Source organism: Arvicola amphibius, chromosome 11 (genome assembly GCF_903992535.2).
Source record: "Arvicola amphibius chromosome 11, mArvAmp1.2, whole genome shotgun sequence".
NCBI lineage: Eukaryota > Metazoa > Chordata > Mammalia > Rodentia > Cricetidae > Arvicola > Arvicola amphibius.
In genome coordinates this window covers 81,622,191-81,641,373 of record NC_052057.2, presented here as the reverse complement: position 1 = coordinate 81,641,373, position 19,183 = coordinate 81,622,191, and the positions used below count along the sequence as shown (strand labels likewise).

General features: G+C 41.9%; 1 protein-coding gene across 1 annotated transcript; it reads right to left on the bottom strand.

Moving 5' to 3' along the window:
* Positions 1-1,349: 1,349 nt before the first annotated feature.
* Positions 1,350-7,033, bottom strand: Ndufaf4 (NADH:ubiquinone oxidoreductase complex assembly factor 4). The gene is made up of 3 exons (XM_038348357.1): positions 6,825-7,033; positions 6,464-6,567; positions 1,350-3,174 (listed from the first exon to the last, which is right to left on the bottom strand). The coding sequence occupies exons 1-3, from the start codon at positions 6,958-6,960 to the stop codon at positions 2,887-2,889; spliced, it is 528 nt and encodes a 175-aa protein (XP_038204285.1). The 5' UTR covers positions 6,961-7,033; the 3' UTR covers positions 1,350-2,886.
* Positions 7,034-19,183: the final 12,150 nt, after the last annotated feature.

The following is a 19,183-nucleotide window of genomic DNA, read 5'->3' as shown; positions in this document are numbered from 1 at the left end:
TTTTTTTTTCCAAGCCGTAACTTTTGCTAACAGCTTCCTATTCTTGTCTACAGCTACATGGGCATCATCAGCTACCTGAACTGCCCACTGCACCAGCAATCTCCCTGCAATAGCAAGATGCCAGCCTTCCTAACCTCAGTGGGATAAGAGGTATTCAACAGACTGCTGCCCCCAAACACAGCAGCAATTCTGGGATGTGTCCATACGCATTCATTCACACGTGGAGCATCCAATACATAAGCCGCACTTCTTTCATGGATTCAGATGACCAACTTGGGATGTCTTCTCTACCGACTGGTTTAACGGTGGCTTTGGAACAACTTTCTTGGTGTATGAGAATCAGTGCCAGAGTGTATATAACAAGAAACAAAACCCAGAGAGATGGCTCTCCAAGTAAAGGCACTGGCCACCATACCCGATGACAGGAGTTCGATCCCTGTTGCCCTCTTACCTCCACACAGCCTCTGGCCTGCATCCCCACAAACATACCATTTTATTTTATTTTTTAAAGATTGCATTAGTTTGTTGGGAACTTACTGACAAAAGCAGTCCTGATGACATCCAGACATGATGTGGGTCCTCATGACATAAGTCAGACAGAGCTTTTAAAAGTAGTCAGAGCAAAAGTGACTTCATCCAAGCCAGAACATACCTGGCTTACCTCAAGCTAGTATGGGATAGACCTGTTCCTTCATGCCAGGTTCTAGTCACAGAGGTCAACCACTGAAGGGAAAACCAGTGTTATTCTGGGCAGTTATGGCAACAAAAGGTTCTGAATTAAATAGCTATTTAGCGTACACGGATTCAGATAAAAGAGAAGGGCTCTGAGGAAATACAGAAAGGAGGATGTTCACTTCTGAGTATTTAGAGACCAACACAACCACTCAGCTCTGAGTGATGAAGAGATACTAATAATGACACACTGGAGCTAAGGATGGTACTTGGGAGGCTGATGCAGGTGGATTGAGACCAGTCTGGCCTACACAATAAGACATGACCTTAAAAAGGCAATCCAGTGTAAGTCTACAAAATATTCTTTTTAATCTTCAACATCCACTGATCGTTGAAGTGACTGAAGCTTGCTGAGAGCAGCTTTTCCAGGAAAACATGAACTTCATGCCTGTGGTCAATGTTGTTAGCCAAACTAATACACGCAAAGCACCCAGGTTAGTGCCTAGCACATAAACCACTCTTCAGACATGTGCAATTGCTGGTTTTAGGGTCGAGGACAATTCAGACACAGCTAGTAATGGAACTGAAATCTAAACTCCATTATCCCAAATGTGAAATCCATGCAACTTCTGTGACATTGCCATTCCAGTGCTCTATAGGAAAAAAGGAGAGCCGTGTAAAATGGAAGTATTTTTATTGCTGTGATTCCATACAACAGAAACCACATTTACATCTGACGAACCACACGGGAAAAATGAGTCTGAAGTAGTACTAGCGATTCAAAGTAATTCATTCCGAATTTAAAAATGACGGTTTTAACTGATTGAGTTTTCAGATGTAATTTTGCACTGATAAGAATTAGTGTGTTCTCTTAAACTTCTGTATGAACCACAAGTAACTAGGGATTGCTCATTCCCTGGTACTACATCTGAAGAAAGCTCACAAACTTCCCGTTCATTTCCTGTCTTTGCTATCACACCTGCCTCATTCCATCACCATGCTGAGTCCCTCTCAACTTCCACATCATTTCCAGGGACGCTAGAGCGAAATCTATCTGTACTCCCTTGAAAGTATACGGACAATCCCAATTCCATTCTGTCCTTTTGAAATGTGTTCCTTTTTGGCATAGTAAATAAAACTATTAGTAAGACTTTGAAAACCCAAATTCTTGACTTCCTTGTATTATAAACAATTCAGTCATATGCTCTTTAGACACCTACTTTAACTACAAGAATTTGTATTTGCTTGGTCCTTTGTCATTTATCTTCACCACTGTCCTGAAATTTACACAAGGCAGCATTATACTTTTATAGAAATTCAATTACAGAGAGGCCGAACAATACAGCCAAGAACCCACAGGTAAAACATGTCATAGTACCTCATTTGAGATTCTATTATTACTGGAGTGTGCTATGCTTCTGCATTAAGATGAATGAATCAGTAACTTCCTAGGTCCCTTTGGGGACTAATAGTTTATACTTCTGCTTGCTACTTTTTCTCCTAGAACAAAAACAGGTATGTTTGATCATGACATTTGGATCCTTTTAAATGGTTCCTTACATAGTTCTCTTACTTTTGGATTGGCGGGAAGTTACTTGTTCTAATAGTCGTAGGTACTGCCTGTCTCTCCGAAAGCTCTACTTATCAAAAGAGAGACTGCTGACATGTTACAGATGCCACCAATTGTTCTAAAAAGTTATTTCATACTTAAACCAATTCAAAACATAACAAATTCTATGGATGTTTATTCTCAAGGTGGTAACATGCATTTTCTACTTTTGTACTCAGTGTACTTGGGAAACATTCACCGTGTCTCACTGCTGAGAATCTCCTTCCCCAACAAAATGCCAGTCTTACATTTTGTAGGCTCCAGCTTTCAGTGTCTCCTACAAAGAATAAACCGTCCTAAACTGGAAAGTGAAACTTAGTATTAAATGATTTGGGCCACATGATTAATTTAAGGGCTGATGTGTCTAAAATGACACATTACCTCTCTTACTTGTAATAAATTTATACATGGGATTGGTCATGCTGACATATATGCAAGAATTATACATACATAAAATTTAAAAACAAAGAACATTCTCTGAACAACCCTGAAGAGGTCAAAGAGCGCTGAAGCAGGCACTGGGTTCACAATAACTTGTGTAATTTACTACACTGAACCAGGACACCGTGCATGGAGGACACACAGGCAGCTGTTTTATGATTCCTTCATTTTGATGGTATTGCTTTCCTGTCTTCTGGAGGGAAGATTTTGACGTCAAAAGTAACAAAATATTTGAGAACGGAATTTACATCTTTCAGTTCTAAATGGTACTCTTGGGCAATTTTCTCGGCAGTCCATGTTTCTGGAGAAAGTTTATGGTTATTGAGAAGTGTCAATGCTTCTACAACAGAAACTTTGCCTTTGGGAATGTCTGTGACATTCTTATCCAACTGCTGTCCTATCGGCAGTCTGAACTCCTTCGGGTCTTGCCGCCGTACTTCAGCATCTTTTACCTAGTAACAACAACAACAACAGACCTTTAGGATAGAAGATTTCCATTTTTCATTTCTTGTGATTCTTAGGTCTATGCTGTTTCTTTTCAGATAAACACGTACACACTTCCTCAACTGCATTTTCTCACTGTAGTCTCTTTCCTAACTATAGCTTGCTATAAATAAGAAAAGCTCTATAAAATTTAACTGAGTGAATACATGCCATTTACTCACCTCCACTGAGTATTATGAGCTCCACATGCTCTAAAATCAAAACCTTTTGAACCGAGATGCCCAAGGAGAAAACTCCACATCTAACTTGCTATGATGACCAACAGTTAAAATACAAGTCCACTCAGAACAACCCCTTAACTTGCCTTCGGGCTTTCTAAGTTGTATATGAAATATAAATGAACTGCATGATTAAAATTGGATACTACCACAAAGACGCTTCATAATGTACTACAAATATCCCAAAAATCACATCTTTAAGACTTCTGGTCCTCAGCAGGTCGGGTAAGGAAACCACAGCTTGTATATTAAAAGAATGGCAGTTGGTTAGATGAAAATGACACCCATTTCAGAAGAGCAGCATCCTAACAGGGCTGGGACAACTTACTTGAAAGCTTTTCCATCCTGCCATCACTGATGAGCCGTTACCTAGAAGTCAGGTGAAATAATCTTTTTCCTCACCAAGTTGTTTCTGGTCAGTTTTATCACAGCTAATTACCTAAGCTGCTCTAGGCATTCCCTTCTTCATTTCATCTTCAACTGCACCTGCCTACAGCTCTTCTTGGCCAACATGTACAAATTCTATCTTTACTACCTTTTTAAAACCCCCAGACCCAAAGTCAACACCTCTTTAAATCAGTCCTGTAATGGAGTTAAAGCTTAAATCATCAATCTGCGCTAATGACCCCAGTGGCTGTATTCAGGGGCACTCTTCAGAACTTACCACACCTGACACTGCTGACTATAATGTACAAATGTACCTACCAAGGTCCTGTCCTCAGCTTCCATGCTGAGTCTTTCCCAGTTTTCCATCTGTACTTCCGTTTTCTTTGTGGCTCTTGTCCCTTCTGCTGCCCATTAAGTTCCAACTACAGCTTCTTTGTCTTTAACTTTGTATTTTGGTGACAAGCTGTCATGGATGCTGTAGCCTTGAACTTCTGGATCTTCACCTACTCCCTACCTCCCATTATAGCCCACATGTAATGATGACAAAATCTCTGGCCCCAAACTAAGACCTTTCTTTGGATACTTAAGCCCTGAATCCCAAATGTCTAACGGGCACCTCTACTTGGACCTGTATACACCTCAACTCCAGAGTGTCTAACACTGAACCTACCAATCTGCCTGCTTCCAAGTCTACGCTTAAAACTGTCTAATCTATGAACAGACGCTGTTCATAACAGCTCCCAAGTCTCTCTTAATCCCATTCTCCGATCCTCTACTCCACTAAACCACCTAGACCATGGCAGTGCCACTGGACAGAACTATTAAAAGTCATCTAGCAGGTTTCTTCTAACTAGATAATTCTGTTCCCTCCTAGCTCACTCTCAAATCTAACACGACTTTTTTTCCACATTAAACTCTTCAATGACTCTTCAAAGCCCTCCTGATAAAACTAAAGTTGCTTGGCATGTAGTTTCATGATCCAGGCATAATCCAAACGCACCCCTCACTTTCCCCTAACCATGTACACTGTAACCAGTCCCCACAGGATTACTCATTCTGCCTTCACATCCCCACTTGAGCCTTAGGCACTCACCCCTACTCTTTCACTTCCTAAATCTCAAAGTGTCTCTCATCTTCCCAAACCAGGAAGATCCACCTTACACTCCACACAGATTTTCCTTTTTTCTTCAGTATTTCATAGTAATCCCCTAACACACACAAAAAAAACCCTTATAATAAAAGTAAACATCCTCTTTTCATTTAGTAGGAAGGCAGAGAAAGTTATAAATTCCACAGAGATATAAAATATTAAGAAAAAAAGCTGAAAAGCTAATTCCTAGCAGAAATATTAACTAGTAATATGGGTAGCTACAAAATAAAAACCATTCATTATCCAATACGCTAAAATAGGAGGCTTAAAAGTTCTACTGACTAGAAACAACTTTCCTGTCTTCCTCAAAGATTCAACAATTAAAAGATGTTAACCTTTGAATTAATCTTTAATTAAGTTAATATTTTTCTAGTTAACCTGTGATTCCTTAATCTAGTTGTAATCCAATCTAAACAAAGCTTACTAAAGACACTAACACTCTGATTCCAAGGTCATTTAGAAATAACTGGAGAAAAGACAGGAAGACTTTTAGGTCATATCAGTCACCAGGATGTATTATGACAGTCTATTAACTGAGATAGGATGGGTCTAGTGGTAAGAAGCAAAACCAAAGAGCAGCAGTAAGTCTATAAGCAGAAGTAGGGAAATGAATTAGTAAATTATGTATTTAGGTGACTGGCATCTACTTGAAGAGGTTAAACGGATCTCTTCTACACACAAAACGCCGAATATCAAATAAATGTATTTACATAAGATCACAATAATTCATGTTTAGTATAAATGCGAAACAGTATTTCTAAGTACTGCTCAGCATCAGCTTAAAAAAAATACCATACTACTGCCATCTTTAAGTGAGAATTTGGTGATAACTAAATTTTAGAATGCAAATAACTCTGAGAGCTGTAGCTGACACTTCCCCATCTAACTCTGCACCTCCCTGATTCCAACTTCAATTCAAATTCCAGGCCCGGGTTTAAATGTCACTTCCCTAAAAGCAGTCCTTACTCCTCCAGGGCCTGTAATAACACTGTAGCTGTATAGCTATGCCCACCGACCAAGGTCTGTTTGGATCACTAGGATGTGCCTACCATCTCAGCATATTATATGAACTTACATCTAACACTACATATCCTGTCCAGACACACCCTTAAAAATACAAACATGCCCCCACCAGACGCTGTCGTTAACGCACGAAAAGAGCTCTAAAAAGTCCTTTTTTTGCCACTCTGGCTAACCACTAAAAGTACCCTACCCTACCAAAGGAGGGTAACCAAACCCTACAACTTCCGCAATAAACCGTCCACACAGGTGCATGCAATCAATTCATTCCCGGGTCCTTCGGCACTCCCTATATATCAATGAGCCAAGCCCCACGTCTCAATCGCTGTGCTCCCCACTGACACGCCCTCCCCGCCACACACACACACACACGCACACTTGGCACTACACTTCACTGGTTGCCCTTTTTTCCTTGATCACTTCCTCCAAATGAACTGTTTGCTTAATTAAAGCATACGTTACCGGCAAGGACGACACCGGATCTTTGGAATCGACATATACATCTTTTAGTAATGATAACAGCTTGTTGTCTTTTCTAGAAACTTCTTCCTTGATTTCTGGATGCTCTAAAAAAAAAAAAAGGAGGAAAAGGGGCCATAATCTTTTCTAGAAACCCGTAAACACGTAAGGCAATTTTAAAAAAAGAAACAATCATCAGGACAACTGCGGGAAAACGCTAGGCGAGGCGTGCACCCTGCGCAGACCCCGGGCGGGAGCGTGCGCTGCCCCGAGCGCCGGGAAGCCAGGCGCTGCCACCCGACCCCGCGCGGGGACGACCTCAAAGTCACCGGAGGCCTGGGAGGGAGGGAGGGGCCGCACTCACGACTCAGCTGCTCCTGCAGGAGGCCGCGGGTGGAAGGGTGCTTGGGAGCCGTGGAGGGCTTCATCTTGCTGATCTCCCGCTCGGTTCGGTTCTCCAGGTTGAAGTTCCTGAAGGCGCGGCTCACGCGAGCCCCCATCTCTACATCCTGCAGCCCAGGGCTCAACGCACACGTGGGGAGCCGCCGGCGCGGGTGACCTCTGTGCGTCCGGAGCACGCGCACGCCTGAGGTCAGGCGCTGGGAACCCGCCGAGGAAGCGCTCGGCGCCCCCTGGCGGCCGGGAGGACGCACGCTGGGTACAGCCGCCTGCTGCAGGGGTGCGAGTCGGCGTTGTCAGGGACGCTGGCGCTGAAGGCTTTCAGACCACGTGACAGCACAGTTGCAAAATTCCGGCTTGAGCAAGCAAAGGTCAGTGCAGAGGGTCAAGGTTTTGCACTTCCCTGGCTCTGCTTTTGAGACGTGAAAATAAAGAATCTTTGTTCTTATCGGCTTTTCCATTTTGACAGCTTTTATTTTCCTGTTTCTTGCCTGGTGCATTTCCACTACTTACTTACTTACTACTAATTTGACGTCTTCAAAAAGGAGCACCGAATCCTGCTCTTCGTAGTCCCCCTCCTTCTTTTCTTCCTTCCTTTTCATTGAATGGATTTCTCTGATACTAATTATACTTTGATTATTTAGAAAGGATAAAATTGACCAATAAAAAACATTGTGATTGACCCATAAGTTTTTAAAGCCCACCAACAAGAAACTAAATTTCCAAATTAATAGTATTTCTCACAGACCGCAGTTGTAAAAACGATTAGAGTTCTTAGCCTATTAAGTGAAGTAGATTGGTTGTGCCTAGCCAATTTAAAGCAAAGGGAGAGATTTAATTTTTTAAATGACTATTATTAGTTAGACTGCAGCATCCGAGGGGGAAACACTAGCGGGCTAATGTTCTCACAGTTGCTCATCATGAAATATTTCTCTGGTGACGTCTATAGGGAGCATATTGGTAGATGCCATACATAGAAGCCAAAACCTGTGCTCTCTGAGTTAATTGGTTAGTTATCCAGAAGGTGGCAGGCTGCTCCAAGATTTCCATCTCAGAGCTTTTAAGCAAGTTCCTAATTCAGTGATTTTTTTTTTAAAACCAGTTTCTCTGGGTGCCAAGAAAAATGTTCGTTATAACCATTAAGCCTTTTGTGTGCTTTAAGATTTTATAGAAGCAATTCCACTCACTGCCTGTTAAAGTATTTCAAAAGTGAAGATCTCATTTTCCCGTGATTCCACCAAACTTAGGGCAGCATGAAAGTAGTCTTATGCAGGAGTTTCCCACAAGTCCAGGGCAGCAGACAGCACAAAGTTAAAGATCTGTGAGTTTCCCCACATCCGAGCACTGTAAGGAGCTCCCAAAGTCCAGTTGAAGAGTGGGAGGAATGAGAATATGAGCAAAGAGGTCAAGACCATGATGGGTTCACCCACTGAAACAGTCTACCTGAGCTAATAGGAGCTCACCAACTCCAGCTGGACTGGGAAGGAACAAGCATAGGACCAAACTAGTCCCTCTGAATGTGACTGACAGTTGCATGGCTGGGGCAGACTGAGGAGCCACTGGCAGTGACTCCAGGATTTATCCCTACTGCATGTACTGGCTTTTTAGGATCCTATTCTTTTTGGATGATACCTTGCTCAGCCTAGATATAGTAGGGAGGGCCTTATACCTTCCACAAAGCAATGTGCTTTACCCTCTCTGAGGATTAGATGGGGGTGGGAGGGTGTGTGCAAGGAATGGGAAGAGGGGAGGGACTTGGATTGGTATTTTTTTAAATAAATCTAATAAATTAAAAAAGAAACAATCCCACGTGTTTGATCAGTTTAAGATGGCATAATTTAGGTCAAGAGTTGAAAGCAGGTCCCCAAGGAGATTTTCAGAGGTATGCTTTTCTCTCAACTGAGTGTTGGAATGGGGTGGATAGCTGATAAAGAATGATTCTAATGAGCTCCAAGTACTGCCAACACACTAAAATACTAGTTTTTGAGAAGAGACCTTTCCTTTTGCTTTGTTTTATGCTGAATCTGCACAGGGTGCTAGCACACAGTAAGTACTTATTTATTCTAAGCTCAGTTTCAATTGCCGACTAACACGCTCTTTCCCTGTGGTGGCATCATTGCCCCCAGGAAGACTGAGGCATAGGTAGGAATTGCATCAAGGGTTTAAAATGTCATCTGTCTTTGCCTGGCACTAGCAGCAGTAACAGTCCCCGGCAGTCCCACCATGCTACTCTCACGGTGCCCCACTTTTGTCTGCTTGAAGCATTGTCTCCTAAAGCAACAGGGAGGGATGGATGCTTAGAAGACCCAGAAAGTAAACAGACAGACCTCAAAAGTCTGGGAAAGTGGAAGCCTACAGGATCCAGGAAGCCCATCAGAAAAGTGTTGGGAGAGTCGTGGAGTTGTGGAGCGGCAGGTCACACACAGAGCTCCAGCATCGCTGAGGAGATGCCTGCAGGTCACACACAGAGCTCCACACTGCTGTGCAGCTGCCTGCAGGTCATACACAGAGCTCCAGCCCTGTGGCTTTTGTGGCTTGTCATCCAGATTGAAGTGGGTTATTTGGTGACATTATTCCTGCCCCTTTAATATATTCCTATAAGTAGCCCCCAACAAATTCATTGGCTTTCCAACTTTGACCTTGGCTGAATTACTACTCTCTTTTCATTGGTTAGGAGACATTTATTCAAGTCTTCCCAAGAAGCAGCAGCCACACATCATTCATCCTCTCAGCTGTTCTCTCTGCCTAGACTCTTAACCACCACACACTGCTTCCTCTGAACACACTTCTACGTCCTACAAAGATAGTGGGCCTCAGAAATTAATGGAGGGCCGAGGGGTGGTGGCGCACGCCTTTAATCCCAGCACTCGGGAGGCAGAGGCAGGCGGATGTCTGTGAGTTACAAGAGCTAGTTCCAGGAGAGGCTCCAAAAGTTACAGAGAAACCCTGTCTCAAAAAAAAAAAAACAAAAAGAAAGAGAGAGGGGGGGCAAGAAAGAAAGAAAGAAAAAGAAAAAGGAAAGAAAAGGAAAGAGAGAGAGAGAGAAAGAAAGAAAGAAAGAAAGAAAGAAAGAAAGGAAGGAAGGAAGGAAGAAAGAAAGAAATTTCTGGAGAAATGACATCCACACAAAGTATGGATGTTGGGAGAGAACCATTCTAGAACCTGAACTGCAGCCCAGGAGCCAATGGATTTGTAAGAACCCAATTCACATTATTCCCAAGGTTCCTAAATTTGGCCAGTTTCATAGTGACATGGTGTTACTTGTCTGTGAAACCTGGAACTGGGGTTGGCGACCCAAACTCCGAGCCAAAAGACATTAGGCTTTTTGCACATCTGTTGCTCACACTGAGAAACCATGTAGCTTATAGATTATACTGACAGGAAACACACCTCCCACCTCAAAGGGAATAAGATATGACTAATTATGAGCCAAATATGAATTACCATAGCTTGGGAATATAGATTCAGGTTGTCCCAAATAATGTGACCCAGTGTGGAAGTTGGTAAATGAACTTTGCATAATCACTGCACAAAAGAACCGTAAATCAATGCGTTTACCAAATACTCTGTCAGACATCTGATACATGGGTGGCAGCAAGATAGAAAAACCTTTATTACAGGTCTCAAATGCTATCTCATGAAATTGTTTGGTAAAGTTAGTGGTCTGTTAATTCAGTCTAAAGGTTTTAATTGACAGTTACAAGAATACTAGATCAGACATATAAGGGGAGTATAAATGGATACTATAGGACTAAGGATAGCCTGAGATAACTTTGGACCTTATATTAGCTACTCATAGAAGAAGTGTTTGTTTTGGTTTACGGCCTAAGGCTATACACAGGCCATCATGGCAGGGAAAGCATGGTAGCAAGACTTAGCCATTTGGTCGCATTGCCTCTGCAACCAGGAAGTAGAAACAAAGAAATGCTGGCATTTGTAGCAGGCTTTCTTTGGGGCCACCAATCAGCTTAGCATAAATCATGACACGGAGACTTATTAGCTATGAATGCTCGATCATAGCTTAGGTTCATTTCTTGTTAGCTCTTATAACTTATCCTGTTTCTCTTCATCTATGTTTCGCCTGGGACGTTTTACTTTTCTTTCTGTATGTCCTACTTCTCTGCTTCTTGTGTCTGACTGGCTGGAAGCTGTAATGGATTTGCTGTGAATCCCCAGAGGCTTGCTGTGGGGTTGAGACCACGCAGCAGGTCCCCAAACGAAGGTGGCTGGTCCCCAGCCATGTGGCAGCTGGTTGGTCCCTGGCAAGCAGTGTGGGCAGGCGGTGGGTAGGAGGCACAGACATAGGCACACCATACAGAATGAAATTGGACATTTATTAGGTGATTAGGTGGGTTATGGAGGGGAAGGAAAAGGGGAGGGGGAGAGAGAGAGAGAAGGGAGATAGAGAAGAGACAGAAGCGGGGGAAGGGGAGAAGTGGGGAGAGAGGCAGAAGCTGCCTCTCTGAGAGGAAGACTGAAAAATAGAGAGAGCTCAGGCTGGAAGCTGAAGACCAGCCTGCCTCAGCGGATGGGGAAGGGAGTGGGCATGGCTTGTCTCTTAAAGAGACAGAACAATCATTACAGAAGCTGCCTGTCTTTTGGCCTTGGCTGTATCCCTTTCTCCCTTGTTGTCTTCATCTTCTCTCTCCTCTCATTCTCTCCTATTTAATCTCTCTGCCTGCCAGCCCTGCCTATCCCTCTCCTGCCTAGCTATTGGACATTCAGATTTTTATTAGACCAATCAGGGATCTTGGGCAGGCAAGGTGAAACAGCAACACATCTTTTCATAATTAAACAAATGCAGTGTAAATAAATGTGACACATCTTTACATTATTAACAAAGACAGTATAAACAAATGTAACACACGTTCACATAGTTAAAATAACATTCCACAATAGGTATTCATCTTGCTTTCTTTTTGTTTAGATCACACTCCAAATCCATGAAATAATACCACTCATATTAAGGGCAGGTTTCCCATCACAAGGAGCCCTATCAAGACAGGTAGGCCCCAAGGCTTTTCTCTTTCATGATTAAAAATTCTGTCAAGTTGGCCAGGCAGTGGTGGCACACGCCTTTAATCCCAGCACTCAGGAGGCAGACACAGGTGGATCTCTGTGAGTTTGAGGCCAGCCTGGTCTACAGAGCTAGTTCCAGGAAAGGCTCCAATGTTACAGAGAAACCCTGTCTAGGAAAAAAAAATCCTGTAGAGTTAACAGCCAAGAGCCATTACAAGTCCACCCATGATCAATTTGGTACCATAACATAGCACTTTCAAGCCATAACCTATCTCTTGTCCTCATAGACTCAGGATCATCTCATAAAATGAGGTTAGTGCAACTTCAAATGTCCCCATAGTCTTTAATAATATCCAAACTATTCAAAAGTTCAAGTGCAGGTCTCTTCTGAAAATTTAAAAGTGTCTGGCATTTGGGGCCTGTGATGAAATCACCTGTGTCCTAAGGGCTTGGGTCACCCTACCCTCCACCTGTGGCACAGAGAGCTGGGGCCAGCTCCTTTCAGTGCACACAGCTTTCTACCAGCAATAACCCCACTATTTGGTACCAGGTTTCCGTATTCACTACTGTTAATGTTGCTATGACAAAAAGCAACTTAAGGAAGTAAGGTGTTATTTCTATTCCCAGGCATTGCTTCTTCATGGCTAGAAGACATGGTGGCAGGAGTGTGAGGCTGGCATATCACATCCACAACCAGATGAATGCTGGGCGGAGCTCATTTTCATTCAGTTCAGTATCTTCGCCCTTAGAATAGTGGCACCAACATTTAGAGAGGGGCTTCCCATTGCAATAAATCCACTGTAGGAACTCCCTCCAGGAATGCCCAGAGAACCACCAATGTCCAAGCTCTGTGACATTGGTAATCAGCACCCAGCATTGTTCTACAGTTTCAACATCCCAGCTGACCACAATCACAAAATTCTACTCAGCCATCATATGGAATCTTCTTAGTAGGACGGAATTTTGGGGTGGGGGGACTCCAGGCTCACACTTAGAATGATTACCTGACATTTATGCTCAAAGGCAGGGACTGTCGTTCCTGCCATCGTGACTGCTACCATGGGATTAGTTTCCTGTTGTTCCTCACAAGTTACTACAAAAGAATAGCAGCAAACAAATAACTTAGTACCTCACTTTTCTAGAGGTCAGAGTCCCAAAGAAATCTGTTGAGGATAAAAATCAAGGTGTTGGCAGACTTGTCTTCCTCCAGGAAAAACTAGGGGGAAAATCATTTCCTTATTTTTGGGTGTTCACAGGTTTCCTGCACATCTTAGCAGCCAACAATTTTATCACTTCATTGCAGTCTCCTGAGTGGACAGGTCCGGAATTCTGGATCCTCCTGTCTTTACCTCCCAAATACCAGTAGGCATGACCCCCCCATACACCCCAGTATACTTCCCATTGGTATTACTGTTATTTCTTCAAATTTACCTGTCTCTTCTCTCTCTCTCTCTCTCTCTCTCTCTCTCTCTCTCTCTCTCTCTCTCTCTCTCTCTCTCTCTCTCTCTCTCTCTCTCTCTCTCTCTCTCTCTCCTCTCGTGTGTGTTCATAACAGGGCACACATGTGGATGCCACAGAATAACTTTCACAAGTGGAGTCAGTTCTCCCCTTCCACCTTGGTGAGACAGGATTTCCCTTGATTCTTCTATATGAAGGTGATCAACTTCTGGGTGATTCTCTTGTTTATCTTCCCATAGTGCCTTAGGAGTTCTGGGATTACAGATGTGTGTTATTCCATCTAGCTTCCCCTCAGCCCTTGTTCTAGCGAGTGAACTCAGATCATCACTTTGCACAATAAGCAAACCTTTAACATTGAGCCACCTCAGCAGCCCTGCAATAGAATTTTCTGTGAAACTCAACAACTAATCCCAAAGTTCACCAGAGAGAAAACATATGAAAAGTAGTGCATAGATCTTTGAAAAGCTGAAATTAGAAGTGCTGTAAGGTATCAGAAGGGATATGGAGCTCTCTCTCAGTGGGTGCTGATGCAGAAGCAGACGTCGTAGTCTGAGAAATGGTTGATGAGCAAGTGGGATGCAGCATTAGAGTCTGATTGCGTATAGGATGCTGATTAAAATCATCTTGGCGCCTCAATGATTTCCACATCTTTTCTTCACCAACTTCATTCACTTTCCCTTGCCATTAGGAATTTTGTTTCCCGCCTCACTTTTCCAACTGGTTTCTCACGTATCGGTTTTCTGAATCACGCTCTCCACATCCCTACAGACTTTCATGTTATGATAGTAAGAAACATTTTTCATAGTGGTTTTGGTTTAATACAGTGAGGTAGTTTTTCTCTGCCCCTAACAATTCAATCAGTACAGCAACTCTCTATTTCTTGGTCTTTGCAAAGGAAATATTTGGCAAAGAAAACAATGTGAGAAGCTAACACTCAAAAAATTCTTTTTATTTCAAGCATCATAAAAGCATAAAATTTACATTCCAGGAATTCCAGAAGAGCTTCAGAAAATCTTTGATACATCACACTGTAACCAGGGCTGTTTGTGTTAGCTCTCAGAAACTCCTAGCCAGAGCTTGTGTTGTTCACTCTATCTCTCTCTCTTCTCAAGTCTCATCCTTTCTTTCTGTTTGTGCAGAAAGAGTCTCTAATTCTTTCCTGAGCAGCCAAGGCAAATGCATGAGCCTGGCCACAGACGACCTGAATCTGAATGCTGGTTATATTACTTCTTGACTACATAATCTTGCAGTAATGTCTTACAACTTTTGATACTCAGTTTCCTCGACTACATGAAGACTATTCACTTCTATAGAGTTACCATGAAATTTAATCCACTTGATGTAGAGGGATTGGCATACAGAAACATTCAATATTTATTCATTTTATATGTAACATTTTACTATTAATGCTTAGATTTGACTAACTTTGTAGAAATTACTATTTTCAGATAGGCCACTAATATTACTGCAGTGCTTTCTTACGATCATTTGATCTCCTCTTCTGAGATGGTTCCTGAGCCTTGGGAAGACAACTTATAGATACAGATGTCCCATTTGAGCCTGAGTACTCCATGAATACCTTTTGTCTTCATTTGATTTGAGTTTCTGCCTCAGCCACCATCCACTCCCCAAAGAAATGTCTTTGATGAGGTCTGAGAGCTGAACTATGGGTAGTGAGACACAAATTTAGTTGGTGGTTTGATAATATGTCTATTAATAGTAGTAGGTTTGCTGCTGCAAGCCTGTAAGCTCCCAACCATGATTTCTTGGCAGATTTTGAGTTCTGGGCATGTATTTCCTTTTGTGGCATTGGCCTTACAGCCAAACATTCCAACAGTATTTAGTAGTTAGTTTGGAGGTCTGCTGCTGTTTTTAAAAGATAAAAGACACTCCAAGTAACACAGAAAGCATCCTTCTCTGTTTTTCTTGAAGGGGTACTGTACAATATTTACTTTTTTATCTTTCTGGGGGAGGCCCTCTACCCAACTCCCAGTAAATCACACATAGAGGCTTACTCTTAGTTGTGAATGCCTGGTCTTAGCTTGGCTTGTATCTTGCCAGTTTTTCTTAATTTAAATTATGTCGACTATCTTTTGCCTCTGGGCTTTTGTCTTTCCTACTTCTGTATATCTTACTTTCCTTCTTACTCTGTGGCTCGTTGTGTAGCTGGGTGGTTGGTCCCTGGTATCCTCCTCTCCTTGTTCTTCTCTTCTTCCAGATTTCTCCTTCTATTTATACTCTCTGCATGCTAACCCCACTGTTGTGATGAGCCGCTGTTGGTTCCCAGCTGCTCAGCCCCAAAATAATCGCACAGAAACTATATTAATTAAATAACTGCTTGGCCAATCACTTAAGTGTATTGCTAGCTAGCTCTTACATGTAGTATTAACCCATTTCCGGTATTCTATATTTTACCCATGAGGCTCATGGCCTACCAGCAAAGTTTCAGCCTGTTTGTCTTCAGTGGCAGCTCAATGGCTTCTCCCTCACTCGGTCTCATTTCTCCAAGCATTCAGTTCAGTTTTCCCTGCCTACCTCTATTCCCTGTGCAGGCCCAAGACAGTTTCTTTATTAACCACTGGTATTCACAACATACAAAGGAGAATCCCACATCACCCCACCTATCCTTGCTCCTGCCTTGCTATTGGCCATTCGGCTCTTTATTAGACCAATCAGTTGTTTTAGACAGGCGCAGTAACACAGCTTCACAGGCATAAATAAGTGCAGTGTAAATAAAAGTCACTCACCTAATGATAATATTATTATTAAACCAACAGAATGGTTTATTATCCCCAGTTTTTATCCTTATAGGTATAATTCTCCCTTCTATCCTGAAACCTGCCCTTTTTTTTGTTAGTTTATCTCTAAGCATCACAAACAGCCAGTGGCTAAGCTTTAGTGGACAGACACCCCTGACAGAGCTCATTTCTGTTGGATGAGACTTTGATAGCCAAGGCAAGGCAGGCCGGTGTGCTAGGTTGAAGTCTGTAATGTCCAGTGAGCTTCGTAAAGAAATAGTCAAGCCTTACAGAGCTAAAGAACTGTAAAACAGTAACTATATTCTGTTTTAAACCTCTAGTTATAAAAACAGGACATGAATGCAACAATACATCTGGAAAGTAAGGCTGGGGATCACGTGAATAGTGGGGTAGAGGCTGGTGAATAGGAAGAGAGAAGCGAGGAGACTGGCCGAAGTCCTCACAGCTCAGGTGGGGAACGTCTTCAAGTGCAGGAGCATGGAGTTTGCTTTTTTCTTTCTTTCTTTTTTTTTTTTTTGGTTTTTCAAGACAGGGTTTCTCTGCAGCTTTGTTAGAGCCTGTCCTGGACCTAGCTCTTGTAGACCAGGCTGGCCTCGAACTCACAGAGATCCGCCTGCCTCTGCCTCCCGAGTGCTGGGATTAAAAGCGTGCGCCACCACCGCCCGGCTGGAGTTTGCTTTTTATTTTCTCTGTGTAAAGACTCTTGACTGACTGAAGATATCTCTGAGCAAGATGATTTGTACCTACAAAAAGGATGGTTTGCAAGAGAAAGTCCAGGTATGATGCTATTTCAGTCCATTTGGGAGGTAAGTAGGTTTGTCCTGCTTCCTGAGGCATATCTATTTAATTAAAGGTCTTTGGAGAAAAGCTGCTTAAATATGCAGTCCATTTTATCCGGAAAATAGCAACCGAAGTATAGATAGTAAGATTTGTGATCAGGGGCTGACACACAGAACAGGCATTTTAACGTTCTCACACAAATGCATGTAAACTTTTTAAAAAGTTCAGATTGATAGACACTCAGAAAGTGTAAGAGTGACCATGATGGCTTGAAATCTCCTGTCTCCTGCCAATGAAGAGTAAAATAAAACACAAGTTGTAGCTACAGAGCTCAACAGAAGACTAAATAAAAGTGTGTGTGTGTGTGTGTGTGTGTGTGTTGGGGAGGGGGGACGTTTTCCTTTGCCATGACAAAATAGCAGAGGAATTAAAAGAAAAAAAATTTGATTCACATTTTTTGAGATCCTAGTCTATATTCACTTGGCTCTGTTATAATAATAGAGATTATTATAATCTGTGATAATAGAGAACACATGGTGGGGAGTGTGTGTTGAAGCAAACTGTTGACCTTATGGTACAGAAAGCAGCATGGGAACAGCAAAGAACAAGATACAGTTTACAAGAGCACACCCCAAGATCTGTTCCAACTCGGTCTCACCTCTTCCGTTCTCATCACAGATCCATAGCCCATAGAATTGTGATCCTGTATGTGAGCTTGACAATTGATGGGATCAGAGATCTCCAGGTCAAATTACCACTGAATGCACCTGTACTGAAGACCAGATCTTCAACACATGAGCCCTGGAGGCAGGATCATTCCAGCTCCAAATTGTACTTACAGACATACATATTTTTCCCAGTTTGTCTTTATGGTGGATTACAATGACAGATTTCCATATGTTGAACCATGCCTGCATCTCTGGAATGAAGCCTACTTGGTAATGGTGGATGATTTTTCTGATGTGTTCTTGGATTTGGTTTGCCAGTAATTTATTGAGTATTTTTGCATCAACGTTCATAAGTGAGATTGGTCTGTAATTCTCATTCTTAGTGATGTCTTTGTATGATTTGGGTATCAGGGTAATTGTAGCCTTCTAGAAAGAATTAGCAATGTTCCTTCTTTTTATATTCTGTGGAACAATTTGAGGAGTGTTGGTATTAGGTCTTTGAAAATTTTGTAGAATTCTGTGCTGAAACCATTTAGTCCTAAGCTTATTTTCGTTGGGAGACTTTTGATGTTTCCATTTCTTTAGCATTTATAGGTCATTGTAATTTGCTTATCTGGTCTTGATTTAAGTTTGGTAAATAATATTTATATAGAAAATTGTTTATTTCCTTTATGTTTTCCAATTTTGTGGAGTACAGGTTTTTGAAATATGACCTGATGATTCTCTAGATTTTCTCTGTGTCTGTTGTTATTCCCCCCTTTTTATTTCTGATTTTGTTAATTTGGATAACTCTCTCTCTCTCTCTCTCTCTCTCTCTCTCTCTCTCTCTCTCTCTCTCTCTCTCTCCCTCTCTCTCTCTGCCTTTTGCTTAGTTTGGATAAAGGTTTGTCTATTTTGTTGATTTTCTCAAAGAACCAACTCTTTGTCTCTGACTCTTTATATTGTTTTCTTTGTTTATATTTTGTTAATTTCAGCTCTGTTGATTATTTACTTCCATCTAGTCATCCTGGGTGAGTTTGCTTCTTTTTCTTCTAGCATTTTCATGTGTTCTGTTAACTCACTATTGTGGGATTTTTCCAGCTTTTTATCTAGGTATTTAGTACTATAAACTTTCCTCTTAACACTGCTTTCATTGTGTCTTATAAATCTGATTACGTTGAGTGGTCATTCTTGCTGAATTTTAGGAAGTCTTGCCCTCTCTGTGCAACATTTTCCTTTATTTCTTCCTTGACCCATTGTTGATTTAGGTGAGCATTGTTTAATTTCCATGTGTTTGTGAACTTTCTGAGATTAGTGTTGCTCTTGAATTCTAATTTTAAGGCATGGTAATCCAATAAGAAAGATGGGGTTATTCCAATTGTTTGGTATCTGTTGAGGTTTGCTTTGTTTCCGAGTATTGGTCAATTTTTGAGAAGGTTCCATGAGGTGCTGAGGAGGGATATTCTTTTGTGTTTGGATGGAATAGTCTATAGATGTCTGTTAAGTCCATTTGAGTCATAACATCTGTTAGTTTCCCGTGGTTTTCTCTGTTAATTTTCTGTCTGGCAGACCTGTTCAGTGGTGAGAGTGGAGTGTTGAAGGCTCTCACTATTGTGTGAGGGGTTTAATGTGTGATTTGAGCTTTACTAATGTTTCTTTTA

What these genes read in the sequence shown, in the direction of transcription:
- Ndufaf4 (XM_038348357.1), bottom strand. Translation starts at nt 6,960, where the DNA reads ATGGGGGCTCGCGTGAGCCGCGCCTTCAGGAACTTCAACCTGGAGAAC. An exon ending in CCTGCAGGAGCAGCTGAGTC is followed by an intron (nt 6,568 to 6,824) that starts GTGAGTGCGGCC and finishes TTTTTTTTTTAG; the next exon opens with AGCATCCAGAAATCAAGGAA. An exon ending in ATCCGGTGTCGTCCTTGCCG is followed by an intron (nt 3,175 to 6,463) that starts GTAACGTATGCT and finishes TGTTGTTACTAG; the next exon opens with GTAAAAGATGCTGAAGTACG.